Source organism: Stegastes partitus, unplaced genomic scaffold (assembly GCF_000690725.1).
Source record: "Stegastes partitus isolate 25-593 unplaced genomic scaffold, Stegastes_partitus-1.0.2 Scaffold315, whole genome shotgun sequence".
Taxonomy (NCBI): Eukaryota; Metazoa; Chordata; class Actinopteri; family Pomacentridae; genus Stegastes; species Stegastes partitus.
In genome coordinates, this window is record NW_007578046.1 from 503,894 (window position 1) to 527,981 (window position 24,088).

Below are 24,088 nucleotides of genomic sequence, written 5' to 3' on the forward strand. Positions count from 1 at the left end.
TGCAAATTTCCAGATTTAATAAAGTGGTAAGCAAGTGTATTAAGCAAAGCTGTAAAATTTATTGCAATCCAATACAACACATCTGGTACGAAGGCATAAATGCGAACGCACTCAAAGAGGTATTTATTTAACTACAGCATATGCTGTATGATGCAGTGAAGTGTGTTTCTAATATTCTTCCCGGTTCTGTTTGTAACTGGGGTGGACAAATCAGAAAACAGTCTAATGCAGTCCAGTGCAACAGAGACCTCAGTGATAAACAGTTAAATTAACAACTTCAGGCAAAAAATCTGAATATTGTAAGATTTAAGAATATGTTGCACTGGATTGCATTAGGTTGTAAAGCTGCCAGGGAGTGTAAAGAATGCACACCGACTCCTGGAAATATTTATTTGCTAAGTAGATAACAAAAACATGCAACTTCATAATTCTTGCCTCGTTTTTCCTATTTAGCAAGTTCTGAAGGTATGCTGGATGTCTCTTGACTCTTAAATCTGTTCTTTATCACCCTTGATTTTTGTAGGAAATGTGTCAGACTGCTTACACCCACCCAAAACTGATCTCTTCCCCCGTGTTTCTCTGTCTCCACCAGTATGCCCATCACACTGCAAGCTCGCCTGCACAGACAAGGGAGAGTGCTGCCACAGCCAGTGCCTCGGTGGCTGCACCGAACCCCACAGCGACATGGCCTGCTCCGCCTGCCTCCACTACTACCACGAGGGCCGCTGCGTGCCGGACTGTCCCCCGGACACCTACAAGTTTGAAGGCTGGCGCTGCATCACCATGGACCTGTGTTCGCAAGTGCACCTGCCCAGCGACACTCACTTCGTCATCCACGGCGGAGAATGCATGCCCGACTGTCCCTCCGGCTTCACACGCAACGAGACGAATCGGTAAAGACGCACCCTCCTGGTTTAGGTTGTGATTATTTGGAAATGCAATGACAGTTGACACATTGAATGTACAAAACATTAGGAGGAGCTAATTAGCATTTGTACCTAAATTGCATTTGACATTATTTCTCAGGTTTCTCAATGCTTAACTGTTCTTCTTTAATGTTGTGTATTTGAATTTCTAAGGCATCACAAACTTGATTTTGCAGGGTTTCATTTTCTGGCTAGATTTCTGTAAAGAAAAAGAAAAAGTGTGTTCATTTTTTTGTCTTCACATTCCCTAAAGCAGTTTGTATTCACTGTGCACTTGAGCATTTCATTTGCATGAAGTATCCTGAACACCTGACCCGGCCCTTTAAAATGCTCCTTTCTTAAAGAAGTTCTCATAACTGGAAGTGCCGGAGCATCCGAGGGTGCTGGGCTGTTAATGGTTCAAGTTTAGACTATTTAGAAAGAGTGAAACGTTCTCAACTGAGTGCCTTGTTTTCGCCGCCGGTAGGTTTTACAGACGAACACTCAAAGGTTGAAGAAAAGACTCGGCTGAAGTGTCTTAACGCTTCCTCCCCTTGACATTTCCTTTGTTTTAAACTGACCTGGGATAAGGAAACGTTTGTTTTGTTTGTTCATTGTTTCCCTCTCTGATTTGTCTTGTCAATCCCTGAAGTTTCCATGCAGACTCTCTGCTGCAAGATATTTTTCTGGCCATAGCGCTGCTGTTTTGTCTCTGAGGTCAACACAGTGAGTCACTCTCTCACGAAACCGAGTTCAGTTGAGGGCCCCATAAAAGATTAAACCCTCTGTGTGAGAGGTGACCTTTTATCGTGCACTGAATTTATTTGCATGGATCTTCTGGAATGTTTGGGAGTTAGGGAGTGGACAAATTATTTCAGGGCGAGGTAGAAAATTTCACATACAAGTTTGCCGTTTGACAGTTTTTTGCTTTTTGTTTTGTTCACGTCTCTCTTTTTTTTCTGTTCACCCGTTCCCCTGTCTACAGCATGCTATGCAGCGCTTGCAACGGCCTTTGTGATAAATTCTGCACGTCCCCTGTCATCGACTCTGTGGATGCCGCTCAGTCCCTCAAGGACTGCACTGTCATCGAAGGCAATCTGGACATCAACATTCGCCGTGGAAGTGAGTGCAGCTAGAAGGACGTTGCTCTTAACATCGCATACACTGTACATTTTTCAGTATAACTTAGCGGACTATTCTACAATACATTCCAGGAATTTTTTTGGTGGACTATCAGCTGCAACTAAGCTGATTATATACGCTAGTAGCTCTCAGACTGACTTACACGAGCCAACAGCATATTTTACTTGGCTACAATCTGCAATACAATACTCTATGTTAATCCTTTACTGAATACAGTAACTTTATTACAGTGTGTTGCACTTGTCCGTCCTGTTATTATTATGATCAGACAGATAGTGAGAGCAGAAGAACCCGGTGGTCTAAGCTGGTGGGATACACAGTGTGGCCTACAAAATCAACATTACATCTGCTTCCTGCACTCTAACCCAATTATCACATTATGCTATAATGCTGTTTATTTGCTCAGTTGACAGGGTGGCTCACAAGCTAATCTCCACATATGATAAAGCTTATACAGTTGAGTGCTCATTGGGGTATTTGCATTAAGAGCTAGATGGGGTATCATGGTAGCAGTGGAGGTCCTTTTTTTTTTAAGTGTTTCATAGGCTTTTTTGTATATCTGTGTGTGTGTGTTCCCCCCCCCCTCCTGTCCCCAGATAATATAGCTCCTGAGCTGGAGAGCTTCATGGGATTGATCCAGACAGTGACGGGCTATGTGAAGATTCGACACTCCCACGCACTTGGCTCGCTGTCCTTCCTCAAGAGCCTGCGTTACATCAATGGGCAGGAACTCATCGACAAGTATGGCTCGTCTGTGCTGTTTGTCTGCACTTTTTTTTTTTTTTGCCTCTGAACATGTGCATGCATGTTGTAGTGACAGGGATTTAGAGGACATGAGCAAACTGCAGCCTAGCAACGATGGTATTGTTTAAAGATACACAAATGTCAAAGTGACTTCTTGCAGAGTGTCGGCCCTGGACGTGTACATTAATATAAACTGATAAATCTAAATATAACCCTCAGGTCTTGTGACACGGATTCCAGATATTGTGGTATCCTTTTACAGATGATGCACAGAGTCATGCACGCAGAGCAGATAAGTGACTGTGGCTACAATGCTGAATGGAAAGTCTCAGGTCCATTAGTGTCCTCGCTGTGATATCAGCTGCAGTCTGAGATACGAGGGAAAGTTTTTTTGATGATGGCCAAAGGGGTCATGGGAAAGTCTGTCGCCCTTCTTGTTATCGTTTCTCCCAGGGTTAGGTTTCACTCAGAGGAATGCTGTTGGGGATGGCAGGCATTCCCTTTACTCTGGAGGTGTTCTGCTGTGTTACTTGGGCTGCTGGAGCTGAGAGTGTTGGCGTTGACACTGTTTCTGTTTCATGTCCTCCTCTGTGCAAATGCAGGCTCGCTGTCAGACACACACACACAAACCTGAGCCCACCTCCTTTAGTGCTGAGCACTGCCACCAGGTGGCAAAAAAAAAAGCTTTTTTTAACCACATTTCTGTCAACTTCATGTTTACACCCTACAGAAAAAGAAGTATATAAAATGTTTGTAACCATCTTTTTAATCTTCTTCTGCTATCAGCATGTATTCGTTCTCCGCCATCAACAACCAGCATCTGCAGTACTTGTGGGACTGGAGCCAGCACAACCTGACCATTCGGGCCGGACGTCTCTTCTTCCGCCGAAACCCCAAACTCTGCATGTCTGAGATCCACACGATGTGGGATAAGACGGGTATAGCTGTGAAGCCAGAGGAGGGCGATTTCCGTAACAACGGTGAAAGAGCCAGCTGTGAGTATATGTCTCTGAAGCTTACCAGATTTGTTTTCAGATTGATCTTTTTAAAAAGAAAAACACGTTTCACCGGGGACCCTGCTTTGTCACGACAGGTGAAAGTCACATCTTGAAGTTCAAATCTAACGTCACATCGAGTCACACAATCAGAATGTCGTGGGAACGCTACCAGCCGCCAGACTACGGACACCTTATCAGCTTCATAGTCTACTACAAGGAGTCGTGAGTACTCAGGAGATAAACAACTTGAACTCCGGACAGATGGATGAAAAGTTTTATTTTCATGCAAATGTTTTCTATTTTCAGCATTTTAACTGAAATTCAGACCTCAAAGCACAATTATTTCTTGAAAACACTAAACAATCATACCTGGAATTTTTTCTCAAATTGCTATCTTTGTCTACTTCTGCTCACATTTTCCAAAGATAGTGTTTTAGCTTTTGAGTTTGTGCCTTTTAAGCTACTCTGAATCCAGATGACCAATGGAAACGTTTTCCTAATGCAAAACAACCTAATTTAGAACATCCTCACAGCACTCATGTCTCGAGATCTTGGTTTGATTACCTGTAAGATTTTCCTACTGAACTGGTCAAACGAATGGCAAATCAAACTGTATATGCTTTGGAAGAATAATCGTAAATCAATTTAAAATGTGCAGCAATAAATAGAATACCATACAACCTAGAATGTGCTTTACTTTTATGCCAGCAGTCAGTCTGGATATGAGTAGATATCATTTTTTTTGTCTGTTTTTCAGTGAAATACTTGATGGCAATGATATGTGTCTTTTCCAGTCCTTTCCAGAACATCACTGAGTTTGATGGGCAGGATGGCTGCGGCTCAAACAGCTGGCACATGGTGGATGTGGATCTTCCTCAAGATAAAAACGCTGATCCAAGAGTCAGTCTCCAACATCTGAAGCCCTGGACTCAGTATGCTATTTTTGTGAAGGCTATTACCCTGCAGGTGGAGGACAAACACATAACTGGGGCAAAGAGTGATATTCTTTACATTCGCACACGTCCATCATGTAAGTCTGATCACCAGCTCGATGGCACCGATGCTGTAATCGTTGCTGCTGTTCAGTAAAAAAATGGTAACATGTCCTGACATTCTCACAGTGCCGTCTATGCCTAAAGATGCCCGCGCGTTTGCCAACTCCTCAACCAAGCTGGTGGTGAAGTGGTCGCCGCCGGCGTTTCCCAACGGCAACCTGACTTACTACCTGGTCCGCTGGCAGCAGCAGCCGGAGGACAGGGAGCTCTACCAACATAACTACTGCTCCAAAGGTCTGCATTACTCACTCCACAGAACAATAAACATCTCTTTTTATTGTCTGAACTCTTCTACCCACGAGCCCGTCCTCCGTCATTTAAAGAAATCGTTTGTTATTTTGGGAAATGTGCTTATTTGCATTCTTGCTGACATTGAGGTGAAAACATTGTAACCACTTGTTATCATGTCTGTACATTAAAAACAGAGGCAACAGCTGGTTAGCTTAGCTTAGCATAAAGGCTGGAAACAAAGGGATCTTATTCTATATGAGGGTAACTAAATTTACCTGCGCTCACAAACAAGGTGTTGAGTGTCTTGACATGTTAACTTCAGAAGTGTTGCCGTTGGACAGAATTGGGTTTTCCACCTGTTTCTAGTCTTTGTGTGTGGCTCGGCTAAGCTAACCAGCTTCTCATCTTGCTTTCAGATAAGTATATTTCCCAAAATGTATTTAAGTTCAAGGGCTGCTCTTCATTCAACACCGTTGTCATTCTTTTTCGGTTTGATAAATCAGAGCTGAAGATCCCGATCCGGATCCCAGCAACGGGACTCACGGACATGGAAGACAACACCAAGCCCACCAAGTCAGACCTGGCGGGGGCGGAGAAAGGTCCGTGCTGCGCTTGCCAGAAAACGCCGGAGGAGAAGGACCGGGAGAAGGATGACCGCGTCTTCTTGAAAGTTTTTGAGAACTTCCTCCACAACGCCATCTTTCTGCCAAGGTATGCCAAAACAGAGCAGAGGTGTAACATCTGCCTGACGCTGATCTCCTTAAACTGTTTACCGGCTCTGCCTCCTCTCATGTGGAGATGGCCATCAGAGAAGCTAGACTTGTTTGCCTTGATGGTTGGAAATTAGGAGTGAGGGGTTGGCCCGGGCGTAGCGGCTCCTCTGTGGAGCTGACAGGATCCGAACATAGGGGCGTAGATGGACCGGACGGGGGCTGAGCTGGCCCGCTGGGCTCGGCCCTTTTGTCGGGTGGAGCAGATGAGGAGACATGCTGAGTAGGATCCAAAGCCTTCTTAGCGCTCTTGTGGCTTTTTGTTGCCTTGGCAACGGTGGCACAGGGGATGTTAGGACCTAACAGGCAGCAATTTAGGCAACACAAACAAACCCAGGAGAGAGATGTGATTAAGGAGTCTGAAGGGCCTAGTTTGGCTGCACACTAGCTGCTTAGGCTTTTGTTCCCCACAATAGGGACTGACATCTGTGTTGTGTTATCATTTAACTTGCTCGTGGCTATGTATGTTTCACTGTTTCAAAGACTCTGTTCTTCTCGCACACTTCTCGGACAGGCTGTCACACACAATCTATATGTTTATGAACACTCCGCTTCGCCGTCCGATCCGTCACCGTGAAATATGAAGATCTTTGATGCACTTGTTGGTTTTCGTGAAGAAAACGTACGTCTTCCATCAAAATATAGATTTATAAGGCATCCTATAAATCCATATCTTCAAATGATGAGCATCCAGAGATCGTTCATTCAAACAGCGTTACAGTGACCTTATTTTCCCTCCTTTTCTTTCACAATGCTCTCATGGAATTGGATCAATATGTCTGGAAGACAAATGATAAAACATTGCTTTCTATTGTAATTTAACTCATATCATCCCCCCCCCTTTTCTCCTTCTCCACCTCTTCTCCCAGGCTGTGTTGATTTGTTATAGTATAGCTGTCTAGGAAACTAGCGGGTGGCAGGTTTCTGGCCTGCAGCAAAGGGCTCAGCCAGTGTATGCACAGACTCTCCACTGTAACACAGCCAGCATTATTACAAACCACTCCAGGGAAAGGCCTTCAAAATCGTGGAGTTTTTTTTTTTTTTTTTTTTTTAAACAAAAGTTCAGGGTTTAGACCCAGGGTGAGGGGAAAGAGGGTGTGTGAAAACAGAAACAGAAAGAAGAGGAAATGTTTTCCATTCTGTCCCCCTCGACTCGGCACTCCACTCTACTCCTCCCCTCGCACGCTCTCTTTGTCTGAGACTCTCTTTTTTTTTTTTTTGTGTTGTTTTTTTCTGGAGCGAGACAGCTGCCAGGAAATGTACAGTGAATCCATCTGGAATTTAAATGAATGAGGGAAGAGCCCCATCAGCACTAGAAGACAAACAGAAAGTAAGGAAGGCAGTCTGATTTACTGCAGGAGAGGATGGTGCCTGCCAGTATCTGTTTGGTAGACCTTGTAGTGTGATGCAAAACCTGTTATCAGCTGACTGGAGCATTTATTTACTGTAATCCCCTGCTGTTGAAAGTCATAAAGAATACATGCGAGTTAATTTAAAGCATCGAGAACTCCCTGGAAGTTACCTCTTCTTCCATCAGATCCAGAGATCTTTCAGTCTTGTGTCCTACTAAACACAGACTGAATGTGCAGTCACGGCTTTCCTATCTGGATTCCATTGCGTAAAGGTAGATCTTTTTTTAGCAAGCGAGGTCAGGACACTAACTGTAGTAAGTCACTTGTTAAGGCCTGCTTCAGTCAGCTGATGAGCCTTTTCACAGCGTTACGACTGCCCTGCTTATTCTAATGCTCTTATTGCACATACAGAAACTAGATCCCACAAATTTTCTCCCATCTGCCATATGCGTCTCTCATCTCAGACTAATGCGTCTGTGTCTTCACTCTGTAGTCTGCCGTCAGCTTTCAGAGATTTTTGATGTACTGTCAGAAAAAAAACACTGAAGTTCTGGGCTTTTGCTTTGCTGGACTGCAGCAGTTATAACTGTCAGAGAGGAATGTTGACATGTCAGTGCGACTAGCCTTTCCCACATCTCTGTGCCTGTGTCCATACACTCCTCGAGGTTTAGGTCTGCTTAAGCTTAAAGGATGCTTGACTTGCTCAGTCAGTTGTCTTGGTAGGGCTGGAAGAAGTAGGTGATCTACAGGAAAGTGTCTTTTAAGCAGAAATCCTTCTTCATTGTGAGGATTTCTGGCTTTCATTTATCTCATATGATACATTTGGATATGTTTGATTTCAAAAAGGGCTCATCTGAGATTTTAAAAAAGTGCGATAGGCATTACTGATGTATTGATTTAGACCAAATGTAGCGCGCAGTATGCAAAAACATGCAAAGTATGCAGTATGCCAAAAATACCTGGATGTCGCAGTGATTTGGAAAAAAAATGTCCGGCATGGTTCAGATCAGTGTAACTCGCTGACTGTGTTCCACAATGTAACACGCTTGAATGTTCATCAGACTTCTTTATAGGCAGAGATATTATTATGTTTTTTTTCTGGTACATGAATGAAATAATATTTTACTTTTAAGGCTACCCTTATTATGACGTTTGTTACTGTATGAGTGAAACAACAGGAGACATTAGATAATTTTTGAGATATTTTATTGAAAATAAGGGAAAATGTTCACAATTTGACAAAACCTGCACGTACATTAAAATAAAAATAAAAGAACCATTAGTCAGCAAGTTTGCTGAAAGGGCCGCAGTTTCATTGGAGAAATTTTTGCTTCCAAAGCAACAGAAATAGCAGGAAAACTAGCTTAAATTCACCTTCCATTTGCAATGAAGTTATGCAACAAAATGCTGAAGAACGCGGTCCCTGATCTGCACATTCTGAGAGAAGCGATTGTGTAAAGTTACATCAAAGCCATTTTCAGGGAAGGAAGAGATTGTTTTCAGGAAAAAACCTCTGATATGCAGAGGTGAGTTTTTAAGAGTTTAATCAATGACCATAGAGGGAATATAATCAGCTAATTAGGGATAAAATCAGCAGATTAATCAATAATTAAAGTAATTGTTAGTCGGAGTCCTGATTTCCAGTATACAGTTTGAATTTGGTATTTGCGATGATTAGTTTTGTCTGAGCTGAGCTGTTTATACTGTAATTAAGACGTAGCCAACTGTTCACGCTCTCCGCATTATGCCTTCAAACAACCCCTAAACATTTATCACTACTGCGAGAGCTCTGTAAAGCTGTCAATACAGCTTTCATTTTGTAACTCAATCAGAGCCAGGACTCTGTCTCCGCTGACAACCCTGCAGGTTTCACAGGTGGGTAAGATGCCCTGCGGTGTCTGTTGTGCGACCGCTGCTGTAACATTCACAGCTGTCACCGCCTGTTTGCCTTCAGTAATGATAATGTCCGGCTCCACGAGGCTCCACAGCTTATCATCGGCACTTTGATAGCAAGTGTCCATTCACCTCAGTGCCCTCTGTCTGACTGCTGAACAGTGGTCATGATCCCCTACAGACATTTTTTTTTTTATTGTTGATTGGGAAATGTTGGACAGCAGCTGAGTTTAAGTGTTTTTCTTGCTGTGGAAAAAAATCTGTTTTTTCCCCCCCTCTCTCTGTCTGTCCACCTTGTCTGACCTCATCCTTCTGCACAGCACACACAAGCTATACACTCACTCCACCCGCTCCAGTGAGATGTTCCAGCTCTGGGGAATTATAAACCTGCAATTACTTGTTACAATAAAATTTCCAAGACATACGCTATAACTTTAGTTTTTTTTGTAACAATAGTGCTCACTGTACTTACATCAACTTACTTACAGGTGGTTTTTTTTGTCAATTGTTCCTCTGTATTTCAGACCTCCAGACCGTCGACGCAGAGATGTTTTCGGTGTCGCAAACAACACTCTGTTTCCCGACGGTGGCAGAGGGAATACCAGTCTTGGCCCAGGGGATAACAGCACGGATGGCATTCCTCCTGTCAAAGAGTACCCCTTCTTGGAGGACAAGAGCTCAGCAGAATACTTAGAAATCCCCAACCTGCGGCCCTTCACTGTCTACCGTATCGACATTCATGCCTGCAATGAGGAGGTGGGGCGTTGCAGCGCTGGAGCTTTTGTCTTCTCCAGGACCAAACCTGCAGGTGAGAAACACAATAACCTGGATGGAGTCTATGATTGGGAAGAGAAATGTGGCACAGTGTGTTGTAACATCTTTTCTAAAAGTATACATCCTTGTTTTAATATTGCGGATATGTCTGTTCTCCAGTCAAAGCAGATGACATCCCTGGAAAGGTGATCTTTGAGAGGAGTGACAAGGTTGAAGGGTGTGTGGTGCTGCACTGGCCAGAACCCATCATGCCCAACGGACTCATCCTGATGTATGAGATCAAGTATCATCTGGGGACTGAGGTGAGTTAGGCTGGGTGTAATTTTAAATCCCCTCAGACATGTTTCAAGATACAGTAATATTCCATATATGACTTGATCAGCCACAACATTAAAACCCCCTTGTACCCCTAAAAAGCTCTGACCGTGGACAGGGGACCTCTTTGGGTGTCCTGTGGTGTCTGGCACCGGGACATTGGCACTGGATGTTTTGGGCCCTGTGGGGTGCGGGGTGGGCCCTCCATGGACTTGTTTAGCAATTTCCCTGAGGTTTTGTACCGAAGGGATCAATTCTAATTCTAATTCTGGTGGATCCTGTGGATGGTTGATGAGACTGGGAGATCTGGGGAGTTTGGAGGCTTGATCAGCCACTTGGGCTCTTTGTCATGTTCCTTGAACTGTTCCCAAGCAGCTTTTAAGATGAGGCAGGGTGGATTGTCTGACTGGGAGAGGCTGCTGGCATTGGGGAGTGTCTTTGTTGTGGGATGTGTGCTTAGTCTACAACAATATTTAGGCAGGTGGTACATGGTATCCTAGCAGAACATTGTAACAAATTGATCAATGCCATTTATGTGACCAGTTTTAATTGTTGTGGCTGATTTAATGTATACACACACAGAGTAAATACTATAAATACTGCTTGCAATAATTATCTATGTCTAATATGCTTTTTATCTGCTTCTCCTCTATTATTGAGAAGTCCAAAATCCATTGGTCATTTCCAACATTTTGCTATACAGAAGACTTCTCCTACTTCTCTGAAAAGTCCGTTCTTGTTAGTGCGGTGGAGGTTTCATGTTTCCACATTGCATAAATTGCATATTAGACAATTATAGTAACTCCAAACTAGTTGTGTTATCACAAATCATGCTCTTAGAGGCATGACTTCAACTCAGATTTAAGATATGCTCAGAGAAACGTTTCTCCAAAGCACAACCTGCAGTGCCAAACTCTGCACATTAATCGGCACAGTAAAGGTCAAACATCACTTACAGCTGAAGTAACAATGAAACGCATTTATGTGTGGACATTGGAAGTCTTAACTGTCAGTTTACAGGATGAAGATATTTGTCACAACTGAGCAGTTGCTTCTGATAGTCTTAAACTTGCTTAAGATTTTTTTTTAAAAAGCAAAAAAGCTGTGCTGTCTTCAAACAGTAACCAATTTGCATTCATTCATTTGCAGTCTGAGAAACACGGGTGTGTGTCGCGACAACAGTACCGCGAGTACAAAGGAGCTCGGCTGACCAACCTGGGCTCGGGGAACTATTCCGCTCGTGTTCGCGCCACTTCTCTCGCAGGAAACGGCTCCTGGACGGACAGCGTGTTCTTCTATGTGCCACCACCTAAACGTAATACAACTCTTCTCCTTTTACTAAACGCCATATCGACAAATTTAAAGTGATATGACACGCTCACTTCTATTTTTCTGTTCTGACAGGAGATGATGGCGTCACGTTCTACCTGGTCATCATAATTCCCATCATCGTGACACTTTTCATCGCCAGCCTCACCACCATTCTCTTCTTTGTTAACAAGAAAAGGCAAGTATTTTTGCAAGCATTCTTTCCACATTGCCAGACAAAGTTCCTTGATTAAGCTGTTCTACCTCGCTTTGCTCGTGAAGCTTAATGACCAGTGTAATGTTAATTACACTTAATGGGTGTTGTTGTCATTAACATTCCCCTGTGGTAAAGAGTCGACTTCCTATTGAGAATCGCGTATCGCATCAACAATCAGAGCTGCCTGCCGGCTAACTGAGCCCAGTTTGTGTTAACAGGAATAGCGACAGACTGGGGAATGGAGTCCTTTATGCGTCTGTCAATCCGGAGTACATCAGTGCTGCTGAGAGTAAGTATATCAGATATCTTCTCCACTTTCCATTGTTATGTACAAGTGGTGCTGACCTGCTGTGTCTTGTGCCGTGCCAGTGTACGTCCCAGATGAGTGGGAGGTGGCCAGGGAGAAGATCACTATGCACAGGGAACTGGGCCAGGGCTCCTTTGGCATGGTGTACGAAGGCATCGCAAAAGGAGTGGTCAAGGACGAACCTGAGACACGGGTGGCCATCAAGACAGTCAATGAGTCGGCCAGCATGAGGGAGCGGATTGAGTTTTTGAACGAGGCTTCTGTCATGAAGGAGTTCAACTGTCACCATGTGGTACGATGGATACGTCATAAAATACTTAGCATCCTGAATGAGGACAAAAATAAAGCAACACACTGGAATATTGGACCCAGTTGCAACCTAATTAATTGTATAGATGTAGTCAGCAGGTCATGAGGACTAACAGTATTGAATACACCGTGTGTGCACTTTACTGAGGCAGCTCCAGCCTGAGGCAGGGTTCAGCCTCCTGGAGATTGTGTACTATCTCTCATCAGTGCGATCACAGCCTCATTAACTACGTTAAATGGATGTGTTAAAGATTTTCCCTTTGGAAAGCTGCTGTTACAACCTTTTTATCAAGTCTGGCTGCTAAAAAGCCAAATACTCAATTATTAAATTCAATTTGAATAATTTAAAGGAAGGAGATTTTTTTTTTTTTTACAATCTTCAAAGCAGGTTAAAAAGTGTTTCTTTTTCTAATACAAACATATGGTGGAAAATATGAGCAGTTGAACTATTTTTTGTTTATAACCTAGAGTGCTTCTAAGTAAGTACCTTCCTCACCCCCTACTAGTTTTATACACTGAGTACCATAACAATGAAATCACTGGCGTAATGCTGTGTAGGTCCCCCATATGCTGCCAAAACTGTTCTGAGCCTCCAGGGCAGGAACATTGAACCTCTACGAGTGTCCTGTGGTTTGTGGTACCAGGAGGTTCACAGTTGATTCTCTGGATCCGGTGGGTTGTGGGGTTGGGTTTCCATAGATGAGACTTGTGATATTTGGAGAGTTTGGAGGCCGGGCCTTGGGCTCTTTGTTCCTTAAGCCTTTTCTTAGTGTACTTTGCCATGCACTCGGTCTACTGTTGTCTTGCATAGCCACATCATTCTAGCAGTGCCCCATGGTTAGTCTACTATAGAGAGGATAAAAGTTCTGGCTTGTTTGCATTTTTTCATACCAATCACAATCATCTTGGAGAAAAACCAAGCCCAGGAGGCAGCAACAGTGTCCCCTCAAAATAGTGATTGGGGCAATTGTTTTTGTCCAACATTTGCATGCAGGGAGGAAAGAACTGTCATTAAGGTGACTAATTCATTAAAAATGAAAAATAGAAAGACTGCTTAAAATTATCAGTGCAGTAGCCTAGATGTTGTTGTCATTGTTTCCTGTAGAGAAGGGATTTTGAAAACAGTAACATGCAGACAGCCAATAGGGAGGAAAATTGTATGAAATGTTTGGCCAAGTGCAGGTTTATAACCACAGTCTAGATCCAGCGAGTCAGACTAGATCTGCAGCAATGTTTAAGTGGGTGGTACATGTCAAAGTAACATCCACATGAATGTCAGCAGAAACCTGCATGGGAACAAGACGATAAATGCTGTTAATTTCACCTGTTAGTGGTTTTCATGTTGCGACTAGTTGGTGTGGACGACTCTTTGTAGTTGGTTCGTACAGAAAAATAAACATATTTTGCCTAATTGCCCACTACAATGAAATGGCACAATGTATGCTTGATTGGACATGAATCAAACTGTGAATTTAGAAATCCACTCAAACTTGACAGAAAGTTACAGTGAGCATGTGCACTACATTTTTGGAGCATTGTTGGAATTCTTTTTTTTTTTTTTTTAATTCCAACTTTCTGTCTTAAGTATATTCCTCTATGAACAAAAACCTGCTTAGTTGTAGTGAGTGGATTTGGGACACAGCTTTTGACTTATCCCAGCCAACCTGTGCTCTGTTGTGATTAATGCAGGTGCGGCTGCTGGGCGTGGTCTCTCAGGGACAGCCAACCTTGGTGATTATGGAGCTGATGACCCGCGGAGATCTCAAGAGCCACCTGCGCTCTCTGCGCAAAGAAGTAAGCAGCTTTTACTGACGCACACAAACCTCGACTGTGTATTATATACAGTCTCTTAAAGAAATAGGTGATGCTGTGAACATAAGCACATCCTGTCCCTCTTTTCTTCGTCCTCCCTCCCTCCCTCCCTCCCTCACACAGCATCCAGCCCTCACTTTGTCTTAATAACTGATGAAAGCAGAGATACATGCTATAAAGACTGACTAAAAAGTGTTTCTTTACCTTTTCACCTCATCCCCTCCTGCTCTGCCACAGAACTCCACCAGCCAGGTCCTACCCCCACTCAAAAAGATGATCCAGATGGCAGGGGAGATCGCCGACGGTATGGCGTACCTAAATGCCAACAAATTTGTCCACAGAGATCTGGCTGCCAGGAACTGCATGGTAGCGGAGGACTTCACTGTGAAGATTGGAGGTAGGTCAAGTTAATAGGATGCCTTCAGCCTCCCCAAGATTGCTCAATGCTGAACCTTGCTCTGCCAGCCTTGAAAATAAGTGTTTGGATTTCAGAGAGTGCCTGAGGCAGCGGAGTCTTAATGTAGATGGACAGAGGGAGGGAGGAGGTGAAGGGAATAGATGAGCTCTCAGGAGCTTCCTCTCCCACACAGAATGAGTGATATTTAGTGGCTTCCCCAACCTCTGTTTTCATTTTTTTTTTTTTTTTTTCTTCCTCAGATTTTGGCATGACCAGAGATATTTATGAGACGGATTACTACCGAAAAGGAGGGAAGGGCCTGCTGCCTGTCCGCTGGATGTCTCCCGAGTCACTGAAAGATGGCGTGTTCACTACAATGTCTGATGTCTGGTATGAGAACACAACACTTTCACACACACACACACACACACACAAGCCTGCATTACACATGTATGAACCTGCTCTAATCCAGGGGGCTTACAAACTATTTCAGAACCGCCTGCATATTGTGTGATACTCTGGAACAGTTCATGCTGTGGGTTATAAACTGTAGAAGCCAACAGATTCACCTCACAGCCAATATTCTTAACATTTTTTACTCAACAGTTTGAACATGCATTTCCTGCCGTGATAGCTACTATTCCCAAAACCATCAAAATCTTTTGGTCTGTGGCCGGCTCTTTGGAAATTCCTTTCGCCATGACAAAAATGTATATGACAGGAATACTTCTTTTTTTTTTTTCTCTTACAACTCTTTCATTCCAGTGTGTGGTATTTTCTCAGCTTACAGCTCTTCCACAGTTCCACTAGTCTAATTGTTTACCAGCTCCCCTGCAAGTTTTTTGTTTCCCAACTCAAAGTGTCCCACGGGTCAGTCCTGAAGAGTGGGCCTAAGCTGCTCCAGATGTTTCCCAAATGAGAGGTTGTAGTGCCAGCACAAACCCACCTCCACATTTTGTGTACTATATCTTTCTCTTTGATGTACAGCAGTTCAGTGTAAGACAAACCCACTCTGGTCTACAAGAATAGGCAACTTTATATTATTTTATTTTGCTGATCAAGAAAAGATGTCTGTCAGCACTTTCGTCCTTTTTTTTATGCAGAGTGTTTTTAAACTTTTTTTTTTTTTAGTGTACCATATGAAAATAGCAAGAGTGAACAAATATTGTGGTCATTGTTGGTGAAGCTGAAAGTTTTTCTCATGAATAGTTTAATAGTAATGTCAGCACAAAGTAGTCTGAGGTTAAACTGAGGTGATGTTTACTGTAAATACTTTATACTGAGGCTTGTCCTGCTGTAATGGAACGCTAGATGAACGTTGTCTCATATTGTTGTCCGGCATTTCAGCTTTATCAAAAGTCTGCAGCATGTAGGAATTTAACATAAAATCACTTTTTAACCACTTACAAACAGAAATGACAGCAAGTTGGGCACTACAAGCTGAGACTGCACTTATAGATTTTTTTTGGCCACTTGAGGAAGCTGAACAACATGTAAACACTGACGTAATATTATTATTCAGTTTAGAGTCGTGGGGAACTGCAGGTTCTGACATCAATGTGGTCCGGACTGAAAAGTTTCTTTAAAACTAAATAGACTGAGATGAAATTTAGTTCAGACCTTCATGGTGTCCAAAGGATGACTTCTAGTGACTTTGGTGATCATTTGATTTTTGCCAACTTTTGTCAGTTTCACTTTATTGCCACAAAATCTACACAACACATTATACAGAACATTATGCATTTTTGCTAGTGTTCGGCTCGTATGCAGTCTTTTTGGCATTTTATGAAAATATTTCAGTTGACAAATGGCTGATTTGGTTTATTGATAGCGAACAAGAAGGTGAAGTAGATTTAAATATTTTCATTTTGCTGAAGTGGGGACTTTTTTTTAGTTGTGACTGCACTCAGCAGAACTCAATGTGTTGTGACAGTATATGTTTGAGTTCAGTAATGTAAATGTTTTATCTCCACACAATGTGATATTTATAGTTAATATTCCCTCTAAGTTGTGTGATTAACATGTCTTAAAGTAGCAAATTTTGCTTAATGTATTTACTTTTGTTTTGGGGGGTTTCTTGGGTTTTTGTGATCACAGCAGCAAAGGTGTCCAAACTTTAAGATTTCACACTGTCCCGTTCATGAATTGTGTGGTTTTGAGAAAATCATTTCAGCACTACTGAAAGTTTTCACAGGAAATTTAAGTCCAGTGTTCATGTTCCCCTCAAGATGCTTTACAATCACTTTCATCTGCTACAGTGTGTCCAATGCTTTAGTTTTATGACCAAATTAATGGAAAACCCACGACATGACCATCAGCTGCAGCCACCCAAGTGTGTGTGTTCTGTTAGCATTGTGAGCATGTTATGATGCTTTGTTTTCTTTTTTTGTGTAAAAGTCATTTATTAACTGGAGTTGGACCAACCAAACCAAACAGACAGTGTAGGACATTTTGTTTTGGTGCTTTGCCTTTACTACATAGTTACAGTGTAAACATGCTGGTAAGCGAGCAGGAGAATGAAACGCAACAAACGTCTGTCCAGCTGGGAATGAAACTGGGGCCTCTGCTGAGGTTATTTCAGCCCATGTTGTGTGGACTCAAATCACTTGGCTATCGGATCACCCTGAGGAAAGGTCAATTTGCCCAGTACCTTAACGGGTATCATTTCTTTACAACATAATAGGAAGGATGTTAAATATAAGATATATCTATATAAATAAATGTCCTTGATGATATTACCCCTGGAAGATTTGACCTTTTGGATTTTGCTCTCAATGTCCACACTGACAAATCAATAAGGTAAGTAATTAAAGCTTTAAGAGATAAAAAAATAGAAATGTATGACATGAATTTGTTTTCCCCTCTCTTCTTGCAGGTCATTTGGCGTCGTATTGTGGGAGATCGCCACTTTAGCGGAACAGCCTTACCAGGGCATGTCCAATGAACAAGTGCTGCGCTTTGTCATGGAGGGAGGACTCTTGGACAAACCTGACAACTGTCCTGACATGCTGTAAGAGCGCTTCTATCTGTGACCAATTATTGTGTAATACCACATGCCCCCCCCCCTCCAGGTTTACATTTCAACACCCTGAAGGATGTATTGTTTTATCCTCTACTGCCACTGCCCCATATGTCTTCAGCCCCATTAATATTTTACCCATCGTCTATTTTAGGTTGTGGTTCAGAGCGTGAAGGATATCGTGTGTGTACGTTAAGGTAGAGCCAAAATGAGGGCTGACATTAACGTCACAGGTTAAATGCGGTTCGTTGACGACATGGTCAGCTGGCAGTGAGAAGCCTCCTCACCCGTCAGCCTCGGCCCATAGAAGGGATGCCACGATCCGTGTGTGAAAGATGCCCCTCATTCCTGCAGCAGAGCGCGGGCATGAGGAGGGAGATGGTGCCTGTCCATCAGCGGAGAGAGCCAAAGCAATAGACACAATTCATTTATTCATTTATAATTCATTAATGAATCACTCTGGCTGTTAGAGAGGAGAAAACAGAGCACAGCCTGCTTGTCAGCATGCAGCGTTGCATACATGCATTTCTCTTCTCCCTCTCTGACCTCAATAAGAAGGCATTCTGCTCTCTCCCCTCCCACTCTCCATGGCTGACCTCACCTTAGAAAGAGTGCGAGTAGAAAAAAAAAAACAAAAAAAAACGAGGGGCCGAGTGTTGTGCAGACACAAACCTCTGGTTTCTATGGCAGCCTGACTGTTTTGTCCTGATTACAGGAGTGTGTGGATTGTGTTACAGAGGTGGTGGTGGTGTTGGTGGTGGTGGTAGTGGAGTGGGGGCTTAGCCTCCTGGTCTGCGAGCAGCACACAGGGGAGTCAGGCTACTGCCGATGGTCGCCTTCTGCTGTGGTGACTTAATGGAGATTTCCAGAAGACTGCTGAAGCGTAGTGAAGCCAGACATTCATACAAAGACTGAATAGAAGGGATACAAGAAGTGGAAGTGGGCAGGATAACACACAGAGGGATGAGTCATATTTGGAGAGCTTTGAAAGTCTCCTCCTTGCACTGTTTCCCTTGTTTCTCAGGTAGCTGTGGGTCATTCATTGGATTTCCCATGTTTCTGTCTAGAGTTTCCGATGGACAAAAGTGCATTCTCTCTCGCAGGGTTGGGTGAAAATAAAAAGCAGACTGTGATCATATTAAACATAGTGATTTACTGTGGAATGCGCGGTATCACTTACAGGGCTATTATACATCAAGGTTTTCATGACACTGGGGATGTTGCATGTGTCTAACAAAGACCAGAGCATTTTTTAGTTGTGTTGCAAGAGATTCCTGTTTGGGTTTATTAAGCATTTACCATAGATGTTTGGAGACTTCTCTGCACTCACACTTGGCCCCAAATCGTGTCTGTTTCTGATTTTATCAAGGTTTTTTGGCTCATCTCTTTCATGAAAATTTGGCGGCGTCTGCATGTGTACACAATTTTGACAGTAACACTACCAGATATTTGCTTGTAACACCATTTTTTTTGGTCACAAAAGTTCAGAATCTGCTTATTATTGGCAAAGTATGCTGACATATACAAGGAACTTAACTCAAACTCACATTAGCTCCCACTAGAATTTAAGACAGCGAAGGTCATAAATACACAGGATGAAACAGGCATACAGCTAAACAAAGATAACAACCTAACCAGAGCAAATAAACATAAAAAAGTATTAGCGAGAGCAGAATCGAGGCAGGCTGACGGCTGCTGCTCAGTCAGTCAAGCTGTATTTAAACAGCACATTTGGTACATTAAAAAGGAATTCGCTGTGCCAAATGTGTGTAAACAGGTAAAGGAACACAAGCGATTAAAGAAAGTGAGAAACTTTGGGCACAGCAGATAGGAGAAGTGTAAAAAGACCTTGAGGAGGTCTCTTTACGAAAGCTAAAAAACAAGCGGAGTCGTTCTCATGCAACTGCTGATGTCCAAATGTGACAGGTCATGTGTGAGTCAATTTCGCCTAATGGCAATAACATGTGTCATGTGTGCTGTGAGTGGCAGGATGGTGACAAGAAGTCAGGATTTACTGCAATGTTTGTTTTCTAAATTTGCAGCAACAAACCTCGTGCACAGCAACAGATGGTGGGGTAGGAGTTTTCGGCAGGCAGGGCTATGCAGATAGGTTACTGCGGTGCGTCGGCCCAGCTCCAAGCATGACATGTCTTTTCATGGGAGGTCTCTGCCGCCTGGGTTTGGACATCTGAACGTCAACTTTGAGACACTTCCTGCGCTGCTGAAAAACAAGTCAGAGCCGCCACCACCACCCCCCCCTGCTGCTACAGAGTACGGAGCGAGGCGCGTGCTTCGGAAAGCACTACCCATAATTCCTGTGTGCGGAGAGGAGCTGGCACCCAGCTGCAGAGGTGGCTCTAGACGGCAAAAGAGACCAGAGAGAGAGAGAGAGAGAAAAAAAAAAAGAGGGAACAGCAAGAACAGAGTAGAGATGGCTGAGGTGTTTATGTCAGCGGGCCTTAGAGAGTATTCTTAGCTTGTTTGTGTATAATTGAAGTTGTGGTGTGCGGTGCAGCACCACACAAAACTGTAATAATTCTCCCTTTTATGATGTTGTTTTGACATTCCCAAAGCTCGGTTGCTGGCCTGGCACAGTAACCTTAAGTATGATTTACTGTCGCTGCTGAGTACATGCTACATTTCTGATCTTGCTGTGTATTATAATGTAGTAAAAAAAAAAAAAAACATTCCAATTTCACCTCAATTGAATTTGACATTAACAGTAAAATTGAACTGTGCTTTGCTATACGCCGGTAAAAGTCTCGTGGATTGCAGCAAGTTTAGAAACACACGTATTTAGTCATTGTCTGCGATTTCACTGAATTTCAATTATAGCGTTTTAATGGGAAAAGGGACAGCGTGTTCACCGAGATTACCTGCCAGCAAACCTGCAGGAAATTAATGAGCAAGTTAAAGGGATAAGGACATGCATTTGTAAGTGATTTAACACAACCTTTCTTGCATTCACAGCTACTAATAGGAAATCAAACAAAACGTAAAACATAGAACCTCAGTGTGTTTATGTGGATGCTGCACTTTACACTGTAGTCCACTTTGTATTATTAATTACACGTACATAACCCTCTGTCAAGATCAATGGAGTGAGTTTTAGTGCCAGAGCGTGTTTAAACCGCAGTTTCTCCTGCCACCTGCTGGTGACAAACAGGAACTGTCTTTACTCTGTACTTACATGGCAAGATACTGTAAACATTCCTTCTCTACATACTGGGTGTAATGTATTTAGCTCCTCACATGGCTGTGTCAAGAGGTTCACAGTTCAGTTCAGTGCAGTTTAAATTAATGTGAGGTTTCAGTTTGTCAAATTAAGCTGGAATTTGCAAAATGTGAGTTGTTTATACAGAGTTAGAAAGTGCTAAACTATGTAGTATGCAAGATGTAGATGCAAAATCGGAACCTGTGTTTTAACAAAAATCACACCAAAGTGCAAATTATTAAGACCGTCAGCTTTTGTGCGTCACTTTCAGGTTCGAGCTGATGAGGATGTGCTGGCAGTACAACCCAAAGATGCGCCCGGCCTTCCTGGAGATCATCAGCAGCATCAAAGACGAACTGGATCCTCCCTTCAGGGAAATGAGCTTCTTCTACAGCGAGGAGAACAAGCCGCCGGACACCGAGGAGCTGGACATGGAGGTAGAAAACATGGAGAACATTCCACTGGACCCTGCATCCACAAGGCAGCCGTCTGCTGCTATTGTTGTTTCCTCGTCTGGGTGCACAGGAGGAACGCCGCCTCCTTCTGCCCAGCAGTTATCCCCCATGCAAGGTCCGAGTACTCCATTACTGGGGCCCGTGTCTCACTCCCCCCCGGGCCCAGTTGCCTCAGCCTTGTCGTCTCCAGGACAAGCCTTGGACAAGCACTCAGGACATGTTTCGGCCAACGGGCCTGTGGTGGTGCTGCGGCCCAACTTTGATGAGATGCAACCCTATGCACACATGAATGGGGGCAGAAAGAACGAACGGGCGTTACCACTGCCCCAGTCGTCGGCCTGCTGATATCAGACCAGCCCCTCCTCTTCCTTTTACACAGGGTAACACAAACCTCTCCTCTATCTCTTAAGGAGGGATGGATGAGGTAAGGATTTACTTTCTTCTACTGTGTGCCAGTAGATGGTCTCTCCACTCCTTTAAAGTCAAACACAAACTCTAAAAAAAACTGAGAAACAGCACAGAAACCTGCTAAAGCATTTGGAGTTTGGTGGCTAAGACTCAACACTGGGGAACTCCTTCCTGCGCAGCCTGTATTTCAAGTCTTTGTTACATACACGTCCTTCAAGAAGGAATACAATACAGGCATGTATCCTGACTTACAGATTTACACATGAACTTAAAGAAAATCCTTTTTTTAGCATATCTGCCAGCAAAACCAATAGAAGAGCACTTTTTTCCTGATGATTTCAGAGAGGATGTGATGGATATTTGAGTGTGTATTTATACAAACACATGATTCTCTCCATAATATGGTATAGCTTCATTTCTAAAATGACTTTCCATCAAAATGACCTTCTTTCCGTGAGCAGACTGGCTCATGTTGTGTGAGGATGCCTCAATTAGAACGTTTGGACTACGATCATTACTTCACTACACCGTTGGTATTTCTGTGGGATCCCATCAGGAATGGGTCAAAGTGGTAGAGGAGGGCCTATTTTGTATCTGCCAAAATTTTGCCAAATCAATCTTTTTCTTCAGTTTCATACAGGTGTCCCTTCTTAAAGGAGGCTGTGATTCAGAGTTGAGATCAGTCCGTCTGGGCCAAACTGTTTGGTGGTTTCCAGACTGCATGCTGATCTGTAGTACTAACTGCTCTCGGAGCAGCTGTGAGTGTTGGAGGGGTTATAAACAAGGCAGAACACAGGGACTGCAGATGTGCTGCCTTCACATCTGCAGTTTTATATGCAGTGTCTGCACTGGAGTTGAATAAATCTAGCAAACCTTGAAGAGAAACAACACAAGACTGCTTTTAAGTGGATTGCGTACAGAGAAGCCAGCAGAAAAGCAGGACTGAGTAAGTTTTATTCAGGTTTTGAAACGTGATCAAAGGAGTCTGTGATCAAATTTAAAGTCAATGTTTTTTCAATTAACCGACACAATACCAGTTGAATTCTGAAGATATTTATAAAAACCAACATTTGGGAAATAATAAGCGACCACTGGATGGAGGATATAATAAAGAAATGACAACAAGATTCTAAAATCCAGAACTTTTTTCACCTGGTGTTGCATTTATAGATAATTTGCATTTCATTGATTAATTGGTTCAATCATTTATTAAAGTAGAACAACCCAGAGTTCTTTGGTTTCAGCTCAGATCTGAGGATTTGCTGGACAATGTCACTTTGGGCATTCTTCATTATTTTGTGACCCGCTTGCATACCAAACAACAAAAAAAGGCAAGTTAATTAAAAATGACAACAATCAGTCACTGCTTCTCTGTAGTTTTGAATGATTACACCTGAAAAGACAGCGTGCCGTTGCTGGTGATGGTCCTCTCAAACACACAAGTTTTACCAACAACAGTCATTCAGATCCGAGCCTAAATAACTTCCCCCTTCATCATTACCATCTTTCAAACATCTGAGGGAAGTGCACATGTGACCTGAGTCAGCAAACTCTGAATCACAGCCTCGCTCTGTCTTTGTTTAAAAAAAAAATTAGAATAAAAAATAAACAAATCAAAGCATCAGAAGTCTCACACTACAAATCACTGAACTTTACAATCTGGGGTTACGACTCTGCCTCCACTTTGATTTCTTCAAACCTTTTCTCTGACATTTTTGCATTTCACGTGGGAGGTGAACGCCGTTCGCCGATACTGCTGTTCAAACTAAACGGCACCAAATGCTCCACAACAAAACCTGAGACGTAAAAGCGAGAAGCTGTTGGATCAGATTTTCGTAGCCTAGAGACAACTTTGAAGTCACAGGAGGTCTCTTTTAGAATAGTCATTAGTTTCTCTACATTTCAAACACATATAAAGGTCTTACAGTTGTATTTTTGACTGCAGGATCGTTTTTATACACATCATTGGTTTTGTCACTTTTTTAAAAAAGAAAAAAACCTTTTTACGGTTCAAAATGTTTGCCTCTATGTCTGTACAGAACAAAGCTGCTATTTTATTCTTTTTCTCTTTTTGGATGTTATATATAAAGAAATCCTTCAGGTTTGGTATTTTACGGTCTCCACTACAGTCCATTTCTAATCTCTTCGAACTCTGTTTAAAAAAATAAAACAACAAAAACTTACCCCAAAAGGTTTTCTGTAACACTACATTTTGTTCATTGCCTTTTTATTTTTATGAAATGTTTCCTTCTTTATGTGTTTTGTGGATGTCTATATTATTATTATTATTATAATTATTATTATTATTATTATTTGGATTGGACACCTTAGCTCGATGTGTGAGCGTGTACTTTCTGCACCCTTTTTTGTACTTGTTGTCTAGCACTGCGCCTAGCATTGCCCTCTAGGTGCAACTCAATCTCAGGTCAAAGTAAAGGCTTTGCTTTCTCACACACATTCTC

The 24,088-nt window shown here is 42.7% G+C and overlaps 1 protein-coding gene across 1 annotated transcript in view; it reads left to right on the forward strand.

Annotated features, from left to right (window-relative positions):
- LOC103358513 (insulin-like growth factor 1 receptor) overlaps positions 1-23,834 on the forward strand; it is a 75,321-nt gene extending 51,487 nt beyond the window's left edge. Inside the window, exons 3-21 of the mRNA XM_008283512.1 lie at positions 593-893; positions 1,891-2,027; positions 2,645-2,789; positions 3,579-3,787; positions 3,886-4,012; positions 4,585-4,820; positions 4,912-5,079; positions 5,580-5,787; positions 9,616-9,899; positions 10,025-10,167; positions 11,330-11,495; positions 11,585-11,687; positions 11,924-11,994; positions 12,075-12,304; positions 14,011-14,115; positions 14,371-14,530; positions 14,791-14,920; positions 17,406-17,540; positions 21,035-23,834. Of these exons, the coding sequence (XP_008281734.1) occupies positions 593-893; positions 1,891-2,027; positions 2,645-2,789; positions 3,579-3,787; positions 3,886-4,012; positions 4,585-4,820; positions 4,912-5,079; positions 5,580-5,787; positions 9,616-9,899; positions 10,025-10,167; positions 11,330-11,495; positions 11,585-11,687; positions 11,924-11,994; positions 12,075-12,304; positions 14,011-14,115; positions 14,371-14,530; positions 14,791-14,920; positions 17,406-17,540; positions 21,035-21,563 (3,587 nt within the window). The 3' untranslated portion in view covers positions 21,564-23,834. The remainder of the gene's footprint in view (positions 1-592; positions 894-1,890; positions 2,028-2,644; positions 2,790-3,578; positions 3,788-3,885; positions 4,013-4,584; positions 4,821-4,911; positions 5,080-5,579; positions 5,788-9,615; positions 9,900-10,024; positions 10,168-11,329; positions 11,496-11,584; positions 11,688-11,923; positions 11,995-12,074; positions 12,305-14,010; positions 14,116-14,370; positions 14,531-14,790; positions 14,921-17,405; positions 17,541-21,034) is intronic.
- The last annotated feature ends 254 nt before the right edge of the window (positions 23,835-24,088 follow it).